This window comes from Sus scrofa, chromosome 1, assembly GCF_054392235.1.
Source record: "Sus scrofa isolate SSC_HxYL_T2T_F1_AM1 chromosome 1, Sscrofa_HxYL_maternal_Yorkshire_Landrace_v2.0, whole genome shotgun sequence".
NCBI lineage: Eukaryota > Metazoa > Chordata > Mammalia > Artiodactyla > Suidae > Sus > Sus scrofa.
Window position 1 is genome coordinate 240,098,242 of NC_139383.1, and position 18,674 is coordinate 240,116,915.

General features: G+C 41.2%; 1 protein-coding gene and 1 long non-coding RNA gene across 3 annotated transcripts in view; one reads left to right on the forward strand and one right to left on the reverse strand.

The window, feature by feature from the left end:
* PCSK5 (proprotein convertase subtilisin/kexin type 5) overlaps positions 1-18,674 on the forward strand; it is a 454,731-nt gene that overhangs the window by 396,084 nt on the left and 39,973 nt on the right. Inside the window, exons 25-28 of one of the 2 annotated variants that reach the window (XM_021064998.2) lie at positions 5,671-5,713; positions 9,123-9,259; positions 10,642-10,842; positions 15,816-15,896. In XM_021064998.2, coding sequence (XP_020920657.2) covers positions 5,671-5,713; positions 9,123-9,259; positions 10,642-10,842; positions 15,816-15,896 — 462 coding nt within the window. The remainder of the gene's footprint in view (positions 1-5,670; positions 5,714-9,122; positions 9,260-10,641; positions 10,843-15,815; positions 15,897-18,674) is intronic. The other variant, XM_021065005.2, reaches the window with a different exon arrangement.
* Positions 1-18,674, reverse strand: part of LOC146407065 (uncharacterized) — a 90,105-nt gene that overhangs the window by 28,585 nt on the left and 42,846 nt on the right. The window contains exon 2 of the long non-coding RNA XR_014823037.1: positions 14,289-14,357. This is a non-coding gene — a long non-coding RNA (uncharacterized LOC146407065). The remainder of the gene's footprint in view (positions 1-14,288; positions 14,358-18,674) is intronic.

Sequence of the window (18,674 nt, forward strand, 5' to 3'; positions counted from 1 at the left end):
GTTTTGTTTTTTTTTTGTTTGTTTGTTTGTTTTTTTTGTGTGTGTGTGTGCTTTTTAGGGCTGCACCAGTGGCATATGGAGGTTCCCAGGCTAGGGGTCTAATCAGAGCTGCAGCTGCTGGCCTACACCACAGCAACGCCAGATCCAAGCCTTGTCTGCAACCTACACCATAGCTCATGGCAACGTCAAATCTGTAACCCACTGAGCAAGGCCAGGTATTGAATCTGCAACTTCATGGTTCCTAGTCAGATTCTTTTCTGATCACCATGATGAAAACTCCAAGAAACACAAGTTTAATGGCTGTGTCCTAGCCATTTTTTTTTATTCACCTATTCCCAACAGATGAACTTTTAGGCTGTCTTTCACAGGGACACAATCATTGGTTATTTTCATCTAGAAAGTTTGTTCTGTAAACACCTTTATGTACTACAGCTATAGAGGGCGGTGAAAGGTGGAGACAGTAGAATCTAATCCTATCATTTAAACAAGTTCATTCATATTTATATTTTCAACTTTTCTCCCACCCAGAAAGTACTAGGTCAACAAGTTAATTAGAAGTATACAGTCTGTTTATAAATAAGGGCTGGAAGCCAAGTGCAGGAAGTCCTTATATAAATGCAGATGAGTGAACCCATCAGAGAGACATTCTTTCCAACTATAACTTTAAGGAACCAAAATATAAAGCATATTTTTAGAAGTTTATGATATTAATTCATTAGCTCAGATGTGGCTTTTGGTGAGGCGTGGCCTGAGTTAGTGGTCTCCAAAGAAGTATGCAAGACAATTCACTGGGCTGCAGAAAAACAGAGCAGTTATATTCAAAATCATTTTTACATTATCCTCTAAAATTTTATTCTTTAACATGCCTTTCCAATATATGTAAAATATTCATGCAGCACCAGTACATGCAAATCATTTACAAGCATACATAGATACATTGCAGGCACTTGCTAATATTTTAAACCATATTTCAAAAAATATGGAGATCATTGTTTTTGACTTCTGTAGTTATGGAACTTGGACTACTATTGGAGTTAGATACCTATAAAGTAAGGGCAGAGCCTCAGTTTTGTCTAATGCTTTGCCTGAGTGTGGAAGGCATTGGAAAGGCAAATAAAGCCTCAAGTTTAGTCAAGCCTGGAATTTAGGTGATTGGACCTGGGAAGGTGGCTCAGCTAAAAGGTCAAGAACATCTGGGAAAAGCAAGCATCTAGGGCATGTTGAATTACAGTGAGCTGGGTGCTGTTTTATGGCACATTTAGGATGAAGCCTAAGAGGTCAAGGCAGAAGGACCCTAATGAGTCTAGGAGACCTGGGAAGAGAATGAGGTAGCTGAGAGCTTAGGAGTCTCCCAAGGCTGCAAGTTTAATATGCCCATTAGCCTGAGATCCTAGGTGCTAACTTATTAGTCTTTGCAGTAATAGGACAGGGAACAGAAAGATTTCAATAGGCAATGCTAGAGGGAGGGCTGGCTAGCATGGGGTATGGAGAAAAGTCCTAGAAGTCTGAAAATGAATTTTGAGAGAAATGGCCAAAGGTAAGGTAGGAACACCTTGACATTAACTTTTCCACACAGTTTTGCAGAGTCCACCCTGCCTCAATAATATATAACGAATCCTGGCTAGTTCTGGCATATCTAGATAGGATATGATAAAGGGCTGTTCTTAAGACGCTGAGTTTCTTCTGTCTCTCTCAAATGAAAAATAAACACATAATAATAAAAATAAATTTAGAAAAAGCAAATTAGGGTCATTTTAGCTTGAACAGATTTCTAATTATGTGGCTCAAAGTTTATATAAACTATAAAAATAAATTCTTTTTCTCTGGACTTTTTTTTATTGTGGTTAAAATATATTACTTTTGCAAATTTTACAAAATTTTTAAAAAAATGATTGGAGTGTAGCTGACTTTTAATGTTGTATTAGTTTCAGGAATACAGCAAAGTGAATCAGTTATACATATACATATATCCATTCTTTTTCAGATTTTTTTCCCAAATAGGTTATTACAGAATATTGAGTAGAATTCTCTGTGCTAAAAGGTGGGTCCTTGTTGCTTATCTCTCTTATATATAGTAGCATGTATATGTCTCTGGACATTTTTTAATGTTCAGTTCCATCTCAAATTTAAAATGTCCCTTTACTAATATAGCTTGTAAGATGTACCTAACTCCTAAGGTGGCACTGATCAACCCATATTCAATGGTGAAGGCTACAGGTATTACCGAGAACAAAATAAAATAGCAGAGAACATACATTGACCACTGAAGGTGACAGTGACAGCAAGAGCCTATATCTCCATAAGGACAGTGCAGGTGTGGTGAATCCAGCCCTGCTGGTCACCAAGGTAACCATGGAAATGCGACACAGAGGATCAGGAGGCTCTTTCCAGACAGAGCAGACATTGTAGTCTTGCCTGCCCCACCCCATAAAAACGAGACAATGATAAAGTGAATTTTCTCAAGGCAGGAAGGCTGTATCCCTGTCATGACAAGGCATCTACTCACACATTCTTCTTAGCTGGGATGTGAGCAGCTGAAAGCCAGTGGCTGTTTCTGAAGGCTTTTTTCCAAACATGTAAGGCTCTCTCTTTGAATTCTGTCTGAACTTGCTCTATCCCTCCTCAAAATATGCTCTCTCAGCTCAAAAGTTTGACAAGATCAAATAACCAGAGCAATGTAAATATCTGAGTTTGGATGACACCTTCCAAGACAGTTAACAATTCTAGCTTGTTTAGACTCTTCAACCCCTACCACTCCCACCCCAACACACATACACACACATGTTAGAAGCCAGGAAATTCATCTTTCTCCTTAAACTCTCCTTCCCATCCAAATGCCAACTTGACTTAGAGTCAACTTCTAGGTTTCGGATTGCTACCTTTCCTTAATCCCATAGCAGCTGCCTCTCAGTGGTCAAGCTAAATCCATTTAGCTTATGTCTGACTCATGGATCTTCTGGGGTAGAAAATTTTTTTCTAAATAGTTCTTATGCTTTAGAACAACTGGTAATGATGAGCAAGACTAATGGGCATTCATAAGCTGTAATGAGACAGAGTTCCTGTGCTATGCATTATTCATTTATGCAAACCGTTGTAAAGGTACCAAATTCACTGTGAAACTGGGCTGGCAAAGTCCCTGGACTTGAGATTACAGTGGTCTGCACATTTCTGAGGCTTGGTTCTGTTTCACATTTTCATCAGCGACCTGCTTACGGGAGCAGAGAACAAACTCATTAAGTTCCTAGATGGGAGGGATGGCCAGAACATTAGAGAACAGGATTAGAATTTCCTCAGCCCTTGCCAAATTAGCAAAACTGTCAGAGTCAAACATGTGCATCAGGGACAGGCAGGGGAGAGGAAAGCTGCCCAAAAGCAAGCTGAGTAGTAGCCACTTACTTAGGAGCAGAACTGAAAAGAATGTAGATGCAAACACAGACCAGTAGTGGGAAATAAACTTGCCCACTATAACCACTAGGGTTCAGTGGGACCTTCACATCCCTTTAAACTGGATTCAAATCCCCAATCCATGGGCTGCGGAAGTATAAGACCCTCCCCCAAGAATTCTAAGAATTTCAGGGAACTTTTCCTTCTCATGGCACCTCTAGCTTCACATTTCTGATTCCACTTATCTAGCTTGGTTTATGGTTCATTTCACTGTCCTGCTCTAGTTGCCTATAGCAAACCACGTTGACCCAGACATAAAAACTACTTCCTTCCCATGAGCAAACCATGACCTCTAAAAGAAGGGCTGGCTATCTCCTTAGTTGTCTTGGCTCTTGTTTAATCCTTTTGATTAAACCTCCATCCCCAAGTAGCTTAACAAGATATTTTCCTAAATATAGACAGTTCTAGCCTTTAGAGGAACTCTAGGGCCAGCTGTTAGGATAAGAACATTTACACCTGTGTTACTTAACAAACAAAGTCATGAGCCAACTGTGCTATTGCCTGGGGCTGGCAAATTTTTTCTGCACAGTAACAGATAGTAAATACTCTCTCACTCTGTTGCAACTATTCAACTCCTATGCTATAGCATGAAAGGATTCGTACACAATATGCAAACAAAGGCCCTGACTGGGTTTGGCCTCCCAAGTAGGCCATGGTTTGCCAACTGCTGCTAGACTTGGCTTTCGAATCTCTGACTTTTGAGGAGGCTTAGAAACCATCTTATCCTACCCGCTATACACCTGCAGAAATCAGGACAGGAAAGTGGAGTGAAGCTTATGCAAGTTCATGGGACAGCTAAGCCAGGGTCAAAACTTCAAATTAGAAACAGGGAGCTCAGTTCCCAGGCCAGTGCCCTCTCCACTGGATCAGCACTAGGCTAATTCCAGAAGGTTCTGGGGATCCCTTGTTATATGGCAGAACTCTTCTAGAATTTTTTCCATGGCATGTGCATTAGTTGTAGTGTGTTTGTGACACACAGTAGCATCACCCAAGGTGAAAGTTTGACTAAAGACTCAGGTGAGGCTGACTCTACCACCAAGGGGCAGACTCTCTGAAAACAAAAATAAAGCCTAGAGCTGATTAGAGAGGAAAACAAGGCACAAAGTTCAAAGGTCAGAATTTTACTTAGTTTCCTTTTTTCTTTTCACAGCTGCACCTGCAGCATATGGAAGTTCCTGGGCCAGGGGTCGAATCAGAGCTGCAGCTGCAACCCATGCCACAGCCACAGCATCACCAGATCCTTAACCCACTGAGTGAGGCCAGGGGTGGAATCCTCATCCACACAGACACAACGTCATGTCTTTAATCCACCTAGCTGCAATGGGGACTCCATTTTTAGTTTTAAGTAAAGGTGAAGGTGACATTAACATATACCAAGAGGAATGTTTCAAAGAGGAGCAATTGTTTTCTGTCTCCCATTCGAACGAAAAGAACAGGATTAGCCTATGGGTTGGATCATAGAAAGAACTTGGAGGTAACTCTTTTACTCACAAGAGCTGCAGGTCAGTGGAAGTCACAGAATTATCTTCCTAATTGGATCTGGGAGTTGGCATCTTTCAGGGGGAGGTTGGAGGGAGGGAAACAGACTGAGTTAGTGACTCTCAAAACCCTTTCTCTCTCAGTAAGTGCCCTGAAAGCTGTAGGAAAGAATTCTTCTCGGAGCCAACAGGGACACATTGAATCATTGTACTTAATGAGAGCAGGACAATTTCCTTAAGAGGGTGATGAAGTACAGAACACAAAGTGGATACTGTATTGGAAAAAAATAATTGTCCAGACTTCAAAGGAGCCTCCCAGACGACATTCCTTGACATTGGCAAGGATTTGGGTAACACATGAAGGCCAGAAGCTTGCAGCCCCTTCACAACACGTGCGTGGATGTGCTTGATGCCTTTACCTCCATGGCGGCCTGGAGTTTCTTCACGGAGCGTATTCTGGATCAGCAATTTGAAGACCCAGTAGCTCGGGCCTATTCCTCCTTGAAAGTCAGGGCCAAGTTTTTATGAGAACTTTTATTTTACTAGCTTTGATAAAGATAAATCACAGCGTACTTCTTGTTACTAATTAAAAACGGTACAAACTATTCAAATATCATTTCTAGACAGTACATTTCATGAAACAATCCCACAAGTATTTGTCTCAAGCCACAGCATTTTCCAAATCTCAGTTTTGCAAATAGTGAACTCTTGATGTCTATGATTTTTCATTATTATAATTTTTTTCCAGATGATCCAGGAACCTGCACATCATGTGCTACAGGATATTACATGTGAGTCTGGCCTTTTTTTTTTTTTTTTTTTTTGTGGCACTAACTTTTTCTGCAGTTTAAGCATTACTGACTTAATCCTAAATCCAGTGATTAAAGCAAAGAGGCCTTGCAGCCTGAAGCAACTCTCCCCTGTCAGGCTATTAATGAACAATTCTTGGATTTAGCAATAAGAGCCCAGCTGTTTTCTTGCCTCGAAAGGACATCCTCTCTTTCTTGGTCCTGGAAGTCACCCAGCCTGCCACGGGTGTCTAGGAATCTTGCCATGGGTTACCAAGATTTAGACCTTGCTGTTTATGGACAGACTTTAATAATATACCCAACCCCCAAGCAAGTTGTTTGCAAATGTCTGCATGGAGACCTCATCCTTAACAGGAGTCAGACAGTCCAGGATGAAGCCAGGTGTTCTGTGAGCTCTTCATCCTTCCTTGGGTAATGAGGGACCCATATCACTGGGTTAAATGAAATGCAGATAACCATCACCTCCAAAGTTCTTTAAAACAAATCTACAAATCAAAGATGCTATGTCTCCATGTCACCTCCCCTTCCTATTCTAGTCTCTCTTCCAGAGTATGCTAGTGCCTTTCTTGGAAGAAAATCTAAGAAAAGAAGGGAGATGAAAGAAAAAAAAGAAAGCCTTCAGATAAGACAAAGGCTGCCTAATTCCTCCCCATAAACCTAAGAACTGGAGAGTTTTGTGACAAACAGATTCTCACATCTGTTACTCCCCTTCCCTGAAGGTTGTCAGGGACACAGGACTGGTGCTCCTCTCCAGAAGGGAACATTGAGGCTCAGGGAGGCAGGGGATCTCTCACGTTGCACCTCGAGTTAGTGGGGGGGCACCTCACCTTTGGTGGGCCCAACTCCTCCTGCCACCCCACAGCCTTTCTCCTCCATCAGAATCCATGGACTCAAAATGCAGTGGTGGGTGGGAAGAGGTTCCGAGGGGTGAAGAGGATAAGAAGGAATGGGAAACCCAACAAGCTGACACCTACAAAAAGTGATCCATTAACCTTGGTGTTACTTAACCTTATTTATTTATTTATTGTCTCTTGTCTTTTCAGGGCCACACCCACTGCACATGGAGGTTCCCAGGCTAGGGGCTAAATCAGAGCTGTAGCTGCCAGCCTACGCCACAGCCACAGCAACACGGGATCTGAGCCACATCTGCGACCTACACCACAGATCACCACAACGCCAGATCCTTAACCCACTGAGCAAGGCCAGGGATTGAACCTGCATCCTCATGGATGCCAGTCAGATTCATTTCTGCTGAGCCATGATAGGAACTCCAAACTTATGGTTTTAATGCAACTTTTCCAGAACTGCCTAATAGTCCCCACAATGACTGCGTCTCTACATCCCCCTGATCAAATGATTTAAATTACTGCCCCATTTAAACAAAGGCAGGGGATGGAGAAGAGGCCCCCAGATGGAATACTGTAAGATAGACCAGGTGACATGCCATGAGCAGCCAGTCATGCATCAGCACATTCATAGCTAGCACTTACTCAGCATGTGACACGCACACCAGCCCCAGCAGACATGAACGGCAGAAATGCAAGCATTCCTTGGTGAGTGACATGTGGTCGAGGGTTCATAACATTTCTCTAGGAGCCAAGGAAGGGCTCAGACTCAAGTAAAGAAATAGCGATGGAACGGGTACAGAATTCTCCCTCTGTCACTCTTAAAACTCTGTCCCTCCAGCTTAACTCTACCCCTGCTGCCTTCATTTTGACACCAGAACACACCCCTTCACCTGCACCTACATCCTCTGTCCCTTGAGAGCTGCTTCCTCTGTGAAACTTTGGAGCCAGCCCTGTCACCCTCTCCATTTCATTACAACTCATGAAGGAGCATGTTTCATAGCTCCTTGAGACACAAGGACAATGAAAGAACATGCCCAACATCACAAAGGGTCACACATGAGATATTTTTTTTTTTCTAAAAACACATAGTGATAACCCTTTAGAATATATAGTAACTTTGAATACAGCTAATAAAACACTGCATAGTAAATGTTAAGGAAGAAATACTAAGCTTCCTTCCCTCTGTTATTTTTTTCTTGCTGTGAAATTCATCACAGGACAAAGGTCAACTTCATTCCAGTCCTCCCGTCAAATGAACCTGTAACTCAGTGGAATCTGAATTACCAGGTTTTATGTTGCAGAATGGGAATAATAGATGATATATGTAAAACTATATATACATAAAAGCTAAGGCATGGCATTGTTAATATAATGATCTGCTTACAAATATCATGATAATCTACTTGAACTCAACACTGAACTGTTTCAGATCTGGCAGGTGCCATGTGGCAAAAGCACACAAATTGTCAGCTCAAACAGATTCTGAGGAAAATTCTAATCCACCCTTACCTATGTGACTTTGGGCCCTGAGGCTTAGTTCTCCTATATAGAAATTAAAGATAAGTAACTGCTGCCATACGGGGACTGTGCAGAGGTTTAAATGAGCTAATACCTGACACATAATCAGTACTCAATAGATAAATATCAGTACCACTTTCCTTCTTCCTAGCCTCCTCTCTGCTGCCCTGATAAAGGGTCCTTGGAGTCCAGAGGGAGGTGATTAATGACCAGGTTTGGAGAGCACACAACAGACCAAGAAGAAGTTTTCTTCCCTGAAACTCAAATATCTACACCTATTAAAAATAATATATAATGTATGTATAAAATAAGAGTTCCTGCGGTGGTGCAGCGGGATTGGCTGTGTCTTGGGAGTGATGGGATGCAGGTTCAATCTCCTGCCAGAACAGTGGGTTAGAGAATCCAGCATTGCTGCAGCTATGGCTTAGATCATAACTGTCTAAGGGATCCGATCCCTGGTCCAGGAACTCCATGTGTCTTAGGGCAGCTAAAAAAAAAAAAAAAGAAAGAAAAGAAGGAAGGAAGGAAGAAAGAAAAAAAATATATAAATAAGCTATAAGTATATATTGTCATCACAGGGAATATAGCCAATATTTTATAAGAACTATAAACAAAAATAAAAATTGTGTATCATTATGCTATACACCTGAAACATATAACAGTGCACATCAACTACACCCCAATGAAAAAAAATTTAACAGTGTGTAGTATTTGAATGTTGCTAAGAGAGTAGATCTTAAAGGTTCTCCTCACAAGAAAAAAAATTCTGTAACTATGTATGATGGCAGGTGTTAATTCGATTTATCATGGTAATCATTCTGCAATATATACAAATATCAAATCATTATGTCGTATACCTGAAACAAACATACTGTGGTATGTCAATTTATACCTCAAAAAGTTATGGGAAAAAGATTATAATTTTTTTAAAAGATGTGTAGACATATATAAGGAGATTAAATTAGAGTGGTAAAGACAAATATGGCAACATAGCTCATGGAAGAAACTCCGTCCTCTCCCCCAAGGTTCAAACACCACTGTTATAAAACCTGTCCTGAGAAAACCTACAGGGAAGCGTCTGGATGCAAAGCGTGTGAAACCAACTGCGGCAGCTGCGACCAGAATGAGTGTTACTGGTGTGAAGAGGGGTTCTTCCTCTTGGGTAAGCATTGTACAGAGATGGCATTGTACAGAGTGACAACGACGCTCCAGGACTCAGCACAGAAAAAGGGGGAGCTCATCTCAGCAGTTTTAGTCTTCCTGTATCTCTAGTTCAAGGAGCAATTTTATTTTATTTTTAAAATTTTTATTTTTGTCTTTTTAGGGCCATACTCAAGGCATATGGAGTTCCCAGGCTAGGGGTTGAATTGGAGCTATGGCCGCCAGCCTACACCACAGCTGTAGCAATGCCAGATTCAAGCCGCATCTGCAATCTACACCACAACTCAAGGCAACACCAGATGCTTAACCCACTGAGCGAGGCCAAGGATCAAACCCTCGTCCTTAAGGATACTAGCTGGAGGGTTTGTTAACCACTGAGCCATGATGAGCATCCCTATTTTAATTTTTTAATTTTTAATTTTTTGTATTTTTAGAGTCAAACCCCCAGCATATGGAAGTTCCCGGGCTAGGGATTGAATCAGAGCTGTAGCTGCTGGCCTGCACCACAGCCACAGGAACTCGGGATCTGAGCTGCATCTGCAACCTGCACCACAGCTCACAGAGATGCTGTATCCTTAATCCACAGAGTGAGGCCAGGGATTGAACCTACATCCTCATGGATATTAGTTGGGTTCATTACCACTGAGCCACAATCGGAACTCCCAAGGAGGAATTTTAATTTGGTTTGAAAAATCAACATTAGCCAGGACTACTTCCTTTTGCTTTTATTACTGAAGCATAGTTCCTATTTCACTAATTAATATCAAATATCTCCAAGCTGATGGAAAGAAGAGTGAATGGGGAGGGGGGGACACTGAAGAGAAATGCTTCCGAATTGAAGTCACCTCGAATATTTAGACCACAACTCTTTCCTTGAAACTTAAACCATGTTGCATATTCCTTGTACTGTAAAAGTTAAACAAGATCTTTGTCTTAGGTTTTGGTCAATTTATTGACTTTGGTTAGAAAAGAAACACACCATGGGTCTTCTACTTTAAGGGAATAGTCCAGGCTCTTGAATGTTTGCGGGAGAGAGAGTAGGGCAGACAGTCAGCCCATGGGGACCTTTATAGGGTCTCTACATAGAGATCATTTTATTTGCAGCTTTTTGAGGATGTAAAGGTCTTTATTCTATGTTCCTAACACTTTGAGCTGATAGTTAATTAAAATTTCCAGTTGAAAAAGGACTTAAAAAGAGTTAGATTTACAAAGATCTATTTCTTAGTCGAAATAAGCTAATGCCATCGTGGTTTATTTAAAAAACTAAAATATAAATGTTCCTTGGACTCCCTTCGGCTTGTTTAGAACTTGCCCTTGCAGAGAGCCTCAGGCTGGGCCAGCTAGGATCCCAGCTTCATGCTTGCTCTCTGTGTTCTCATGTAGGCGGCAGTTGCGTGAAGAACTGTGGCCCCGGCTTCTATGGCAACCCAGAGATGGGAGAATGTGAACCCTGCCACCAAGCCTGCGAAACCTGCACTGGCCTTGGCCACAACCAGTGCAGCAGCTGCCGAGGAGGGTTACAGCTGCTGCATGGGACATGTGTGCGCCCTGCCCGGACCCAGGTGGAAGGCAGCTTCTGGAACGGTAATGTGCCTCCGGAGAGAGCTCGCAGGAGTCTAGCCACCTCCTCTGCTTCCCCCACCCCCAAATCCATTGCTTTACCCAAGAGGTGAAGTCTGATCAGTGAATCAAAAGCTTAAGAGTCCCGGAGCCTCTCTGACGTTCTCTGCGGGAAAGGCCAGGAGGCTGTGGCTGGTGTATGGCCAGGAGGGAAACCACAAAGGGAATTTTACGAGTGGTATGGCTACTTGATTTTCTATCTGGGTGGAGCAGACCACTCCTGAGCGAGTGACAACATTCACAGAAGAAATGACTACCATTTTCTGAAAGATTTCAGAATAGTTTTTATCACATTCTTGTATCTCTTTATCATGATAAAAGAAAACTACCAAAGGGCTAGCTTGTCCAGTTAGACAAGTATGGGAACTTGAGCTGAAATAGCTGATCTTTCTGGCAGGATTTTTAGAACTTGCCATATCATTCAAGCTCGATTTTTAAAAATTGCCCTTTCCAGTTGCAGACGGGGAAAGTGGGGGTCTTGAGTAGGAGCAGGAGGGAGGAAAAGTGAGGGAGCTTGGAATCTAAGAGCAAATGCCTGCATGTATTCCTTCCCACCTGAGTCTTCAGAAATGGACTCCAGACACTGAAGCCTTGGCCACAGGCTTCCTTGCAAGGTAATGACACACTTGCAGTGACCTCTCCATGTCTGAGGTGGTTAAAAAAAACCAAAACCCTCCTCCTGCTGGGAAGATCCGCCTCACACTCCATGCAGAGATGCTCACAAAGACAAGAGGTGCTCTCCGTTTTGATTTTGAGGCAAGGATTTGTTTAAAAGGTCGTTTCAGTGCAAAAGCAATAGCAGCTCAAAGGAGAACTGCTCAGGATGAGTGTTTTAAGAGCTGGAGGGAGGGATAGATCTGGGCAGAAGAAAAGGCTCTTGCTGGGTTTCAGAGAAAGGATGCCCATGGCTGCTGTCTACTATGACAGTGTCCCACGTGTGACCTAACGGAAGAGAACTTGGAGACCTTCACAAGGCCAGCAGCCAAAGGCCACAGAGAACACGGGCCGATTTCAGAGGCATGGCTGGGAAGAAAACCATTCACTCTAGCTTGGGCTCTCTTGCATGAATTATAGCTGAACCAAAATGCTGAAAACGAGTCTGTCCGGCACTCAGGCATTTAAGAGGCAGTACAGGCCAAGAGGAAAATAGTCTGGTGCTGTGCTTCTAGCTTAGAACATCTGTATTTTATCTGGTGTCCAGATGATGAAAAGATGCAGGGAGCCAAGAGTCAGAGTAGACTCGGGCCCCCACATGATTACACATCCCTTTCAACTGGACTACGCACTTTGTGAGCAAACCAGGTCTCGATTGTTCCCTCTGCGTCAGAGCACCACACCCATTCCCCCTGCTTTTTCTACTATCAAAATGTAATGTTTCTGAAGAGAGGAAGGGATCAGTCCATTTGGGGATTTCACACTAACAAGGGATCTAGGAAGCAGATGAGGCTGCTTCTCATGGCTAGACAAAAGCAATAAAGTCAATGACATGGCTGCACTTTTTTGCATCTATGATCTAGGAAATAAGATAGGCACACTATTAACAATGAGAAAAAAAATGGTTTCCTCCCTGAGCGAGGTGAGACCATAACTCAGCTTCCCAGCATAGTTGAGGCACCACTGAATGGAGAGTAAATGGAAAATGTACTCTTCCACAAGACCTTGGGAGTATTTGAGCCAATGCCTACATTTTTCTCCTGACTTCTTCTCCTTAAAAAAAAAACAAAAACAAAAACAAAAACAAAAACAAAACACTGACGCTGTAACTAGAGAGCAGAGGGTTCCAGAGAACAGGCACTGATTAACTGCACCTTTAAGATGATGCAAAGCAGATTGCAGTCATCCTGGGTCAACTTAGAGGGAGCCCAGGCAAATCACAGTGTGTTTGAAAGAACGTAGCTACCTACGTGGTACCAGTGAGGTGCTGTATTGTTGTTTTACACACAGATTCAGATCCTGGCAGGACAAGTAAGGTGGGACAAACATTAGTCCATTTCTGTACTCACGCCACTGCCAGTGTAGACCTAAGATCATGCTCGCATCCAAAGAATACAAATACATCACATATGTCAGCATGTGTTGGGAAAACAACTTGAAACACAACTTTGACTAGAGTCCACTGAACTCCTTTGCTAATAAGATGACTACTCACAAGGAGAGCAGTGGTAATGAGAGGTCACCACCCTTAGTCAATTGCCAACTGAGCGGGAATGCCTCCTATCCTAGTCTAAGGATGGAGATTTTGCAGCACATCAGACCACAGCTGGCAAGTCCAGCCAAGACCAAGTAATCTCCAAAGCTTCTTCCTGCCACCAAAAAGTTGCTACACAAAAGTATAGATTGTCCCCAATTCCCTGTCCAAGTCAGTAATATATTGTAAAGATTACTTAGTCCAGTGTCCCTTTGTGGCAATAATGGAACTAGTGTTGAAGCGGTTGCGAGCGGCACCTATGGTGCTTCAGGCATCACACAGAGCCACCATTGGTAGAAATACTCAGGTGTGCAGACCACGGGCTTTGAAGGAAGATGATAGCTTCAGCTGCTTTCCTGAAACCATTGTGGGAATGGAAACAGTTTACTCTATGACTGTTAAATCATTTGGATTTTCTTAAGTGGTTTTTCCCCTGGTAGTGCTGGAAAGTCCTAGGAATAACTCCCGTACATTTCCCCAACCTACCTATTTCCATCATTGATTAAAACCATGTTTGTAGCAGGCTCTAATTACATATTTTGATGGTAATCTAATCCACAAAGTGAAGACATGGTAAATTAACTTTTTATCTTTGACCACATCCTAACAATTTATCACTAGCCTGTCTTTTGATCTCAATTCCTATGCTCTGAGAAAGATTGAAATCCCAGAGTCAGTTAAAAGCACTGAAAGCCGTTCATATGTGGGGAAAAAAAAAATTTAAATAAAGTGAGGAAATAAGCTGCTTCATATAGTAACTGAACTTTAGAGAATTTTGAAGATACTGTGAAAATCTGATTTTTAGAAGGACTTTGTAGATGTATACAGTTGCCTTGCTTAACTTACAAATGAAGACATGATTTTTACTTAATTAATCAATCACAACTCAAAGTGCAGAAAATACACATCTCATGGTAACTGGGTAAACTTTTGGCCTAGTGGTATGAAAGAGCCACATGTATCTGCTTATACCAATTGTTCAACATCCAGGAATTTTGTGAATGGATAATTAAACCACTGGCAACTTGAGATCAGCTATGGTGGGAATATTTACACCACAGAAATTGGCAAACATGACAGAGCAAGTGTTTTGTTTTGTTTTGTTTTGCAAAGAGCCGTTTTACCAGTACACCACTGCTTTGACCTCTACCAAACTATTTTAAATCCAAATTAATTAGTAAAACATCTCTCTAGTGGATGTAAGCTTTAAAATTCAGCATACCTGAATTCAAATCCTGGCTCTGTTCTTTACTAGCTCTGGTTCCTTGAGTCTGAGCCTCAGTTTCCTCACCTATAAAATGAGAACATGAAACCATCTCAGACAAGGCCATTTTGAAAATTAAATGAAATAGATATAAAGCCCCCAGCACACAATAAGATGCAATAAAAGTTAATCTATTCTCTAGCCCTTTAACCCAACTGAGTTTTAACACATGAAACACTAATTCACTCTCAGAACTTCCTAAACTCATGAAAGAAAGCAATTTGGGGGCCCAGAAAGTAATACAGGTCTGGGGAAAAGAGCCCCAGAAAGAAGAGCAAAATAATGGTCAGCGGGAATGCCGAACAGCCAAGCTGAGTCCTGCCTTAACCAAGAATGTGTACAAAGATGTTGATAGCAGTTTTATTTATAATTTTAAAAAGAAGGGTATTATCTAAAAATGTAACAAGAGAAAAAATTAATTATCATTCACAAAAAGATGTAAACCATTAAAAATGATGTTTACAAAGAATTTTCATCGCTAGAGATACCTTCAAAAACTATATATAGAACTACCATATGACCCATCAATCCCACTCTTGGGCACATATCCGGACAAAACTTTCCTTGAAAAAGACACATGCACCCACATCTTCAGTGCAGCACTATTCACAATAGCCAAGACATGGAAAAAACCCAATTGTCCATCCACAGATGATTGGGTAAAGAAGATGTGGTATACATACACAATGGACTGCTACTCAGCCATTAAAAGAACAAAATAATGCCATTTGCAGCAACATGGATGGAACTAGAGACTCTCATACTGAGTGAAGTAAGTCAGAAAGAGAAAGACAAATACCATATGATATCACTTATATCTGGAATCTAATACACAACACAAGTGAACCTTTCCACAGAAAAGAAAATCATGGACTTGGAGAACAGACTTGTGGTTGCCAAGGGGGAGTGGGAGGGAGTGGGATGGACTGGGAATTTGGGGTTAATAGATGTAAACTGTTGCCTTTGGAATGGATAAGCAATGAGATCCTGCTGTGTAGCACTGGGAACTATGTCTAGTCACTTTTGACGGAGCATGATAATGTGAGAAAAAAGAATGTATACATGTATGTGTAACTGGCTCACCATGCTGTACAGTAGAAAATTGACAGAACACTGTAAACCAGCTATAATGGAAAAAAATAAAAATAATTATATAAAAAAATTTTAAAAAGAACTTTCATGGTTAGAGAAAATACCTATAAGATTTATAATACTAAATGCAAAATGTAGGGTCAGTATTATAGACACTGAATACATACAGTATGTAATATAGTATTACATATATACAGGGTCAGAGGATGTAAATTATTACATATATGTACACATATGCAATTACACTCACAATATAAAGATGGAAAATCTATGTCTGAAGTGTACACAGTGGACCTTCCTCCATGATAAGATTATGCGCAAACTTTATCTTCTTTTTCCTTTTGCACTAAAACAAACAAAAAAAAACCACTTTTTTTTTTTTTAAATAAAAAGAAACTGTGCCCTCCGCAAGCCCATCTTCGATGAAGAGCCTGCTGCAGGAGCGACGAAGGTGGAAGTTCCAAATCAAAAGAGGTAACAGGGATATAGGGAGGAAAAGAGGATCACGACTTAATCAGGAAAGTGTCTGTGATGCAGAAACAAACCCAAGACACCGGGTGGTGTGGAGCAAACAGGGATTCCTAAGTCATGAGAGAAATGGAGGAGGAGGGGACCACAGCGTAAAATAGGAGCAGGTGCCCAAGGGAAAGAATGGGAGGGATTTCAGCAGGGGAGATGTCTAGCACATACAAGGACATTCCTGAGGAGCTAAGTGGTTATGCTTGGGAAAGACTCTCAATGAAAAGCTGCTGTCCTTGCAGATCTTTAAGGATAGGTTGGAAAAGCACTTTCTGCCTTCCTAGTCACTGCAGCCTTGTTTGAAATAGCAAAGACTGGAAAAAATGAAACAACTATCAATAGGAGAGTAGACAAATGAAACTTGACACATCCACACCATGGAATAAGATGGGGCTGTTAAAAAGAATGAGGAAGGTCTTTATGTACTGATAAAGAATGGTCTCCAAAATACTGTTGAAAGAAAGAAAGAGGAAGAAAGAGAGAAAGAAAGAGAAGGAAGAAAGAGAGAAAAGAAAAGAAAAAAGAAAAGAAAAAAGGCAACACTATAAAAGAGTGTGAATAAAGTTATATAAAATGGGTTGAGGAGTTCCCGTCGTGGCGCAGTGGTTAACGAATCCGACTAGGAACCATGAGGTTGCAGGTTCGATCCCTGCCCTTGCTCAGTGAGTTGAGGATCCCGTGTTGTTGTGGCTCTGGCGTAGGCCGGTGGCTACAGCTCCGATTAGACCCCTAGCCTGGGAACCTCCATATGCCACAGGTGTGGTCCAAGAAATGGCAAAAAGACAAAAAAAAAAAAAAGTGTTGAGAGACTTCATGGTATATGCCCTTTCTACATTTTGAGCCATGTGTGTGAGTATTGCTTATTTAAGTTAAAGAAATTTTAAATAAGAACAACACCAATTTTTTTGTTTTTTTATGGCTGAGTTACAGTCATTTTTGAAGGATGACACTCCATTTTCTTAGTTAAGGTGAGGTTTTTGGAGAGGTGGGGGCAGGGGAAATCCTGTTCAGTCTAGAATTTCTGGGGTAGAAAAAAGAAAGACTATGATCAAGTCAAATTTTACTTGAGATTAAATCACTAATCCATGTTAAAAGAGCTCTGGCTGGAGATGACTATCCTTTGCCCAACCTGATTGCTAACTATGTGTACAGAGTACCCTCTAGTGGATACATGAGGACATTACAGACTTTTATACCTGGAATACTGGAGTAAAATATCAAATGGCCAGATTGTGAGACATATATACGTAATTATAAATGAACATATGTGTATAAATATATATTATATATTTTAAATGATAAAATTAATGAAGACTTTTTTTTTAAATGTACATTTTAGCATAAAAATGATAAAATAAAAACAAGATCAACCCACAGCCTGGACATACAATATTAAAGACTTTCAAGGTGCTCAATATCTGATGAATGTTATTTTGTTATTATTCTTCGAATAACTGCTCTCAGCAAGTAAGCATTTTATCTTAGCTTAATTGAGACATACTATTATATAACATTGTATATGTTTACTATGTATAACAAGATAATTTGATATATATGTATAGTGTAAAATGATTACCACAATAAGGCTAGTTAATACATCCATCACCTCCGTACACACCACTTTTGTGAAAATCCTGGGACTAGCTTTGTTCTGCATTGGATGATTGAACTCTTAACAGATTCCCTCAGGGAGAATACATCAGGCAGGCAGTCTACTGGAAAACAAGTGCAAAATTTTCTCTTCAAACTAAGAAAAAACTGCCACTCAGCATGGCAGGATGGATAATCATTTATATCTATCTACCTGCCTACCTACCTATCTAGTTTTCTCTGTAGCAAGGCTCAGAAATTGATTAACTGTGAGTGTCATCAGAGAAACCAAGCAATGCCTCGTGGTACACTCCACATAAGGAACAGTAAAGAGAACAGGAAATAAAACAAAACCTCAGAAATAGGGTGGACTGGTAACAAATGAGGAAATTGAGAGAGAAAAGAAAGGAAGCAGAAGGAACTTCCATTTACTAACCCATGATGTGCACACTTTACAAACTTATTCCCACTTCACAAGAGTCCTTTAGGGGAAGAATCATTTGCTCTCATTTTTAGAGACATGGAAAGTAGGACTCTTGGAGTTTAATTACCTGGAAGTGGCACAGCAGGAATCTGAAGGCAGGTGTGACTAAAGAGCCAATTCTGCCACCCTGACTCTCAGGAGGAGAAGAAAGGAAATGAAAGGCAAGAGAGGAAGGGAGGAAGAAAGAAAAGGAGGGAGGGAGGAAGGAAGGAAGGAAGAAAGGCAGCAGGCAAATGGTAAGATGCAAACAATAATGACTGATTCAGCTTCACAGTCATTCATATGACACATTCTGACCTAGAACTTTTTCTAATATTCCCCTGTATGAGTAATGTTGGTTCCCAAGCAGCTACTGAAATTTAGTCAAGATCTCTCCCTGTACTGACTGAAAGATGTCACTGAGGTTGTTATGTATGCCTATGAAACTGCCATGTGGAGTTGCTGATTTCCTGGATAAGCTTGCCCATCAAGTGGTGATGGGGAGGCAGAAGTGACACATCTTGAAGATTTTCTAGCTTAGTGGCATGGTAACCTAGAATGGCCTGCCTATCTTGGGAAATAAGAGATTACCTTGGAGTTTCCACTGTGGCACAGTGGGTTAAGGATCTGGTATTGCTGCAGCTGTGGCACAGGTCCCAGATGCAGCTCAGATTTAATCC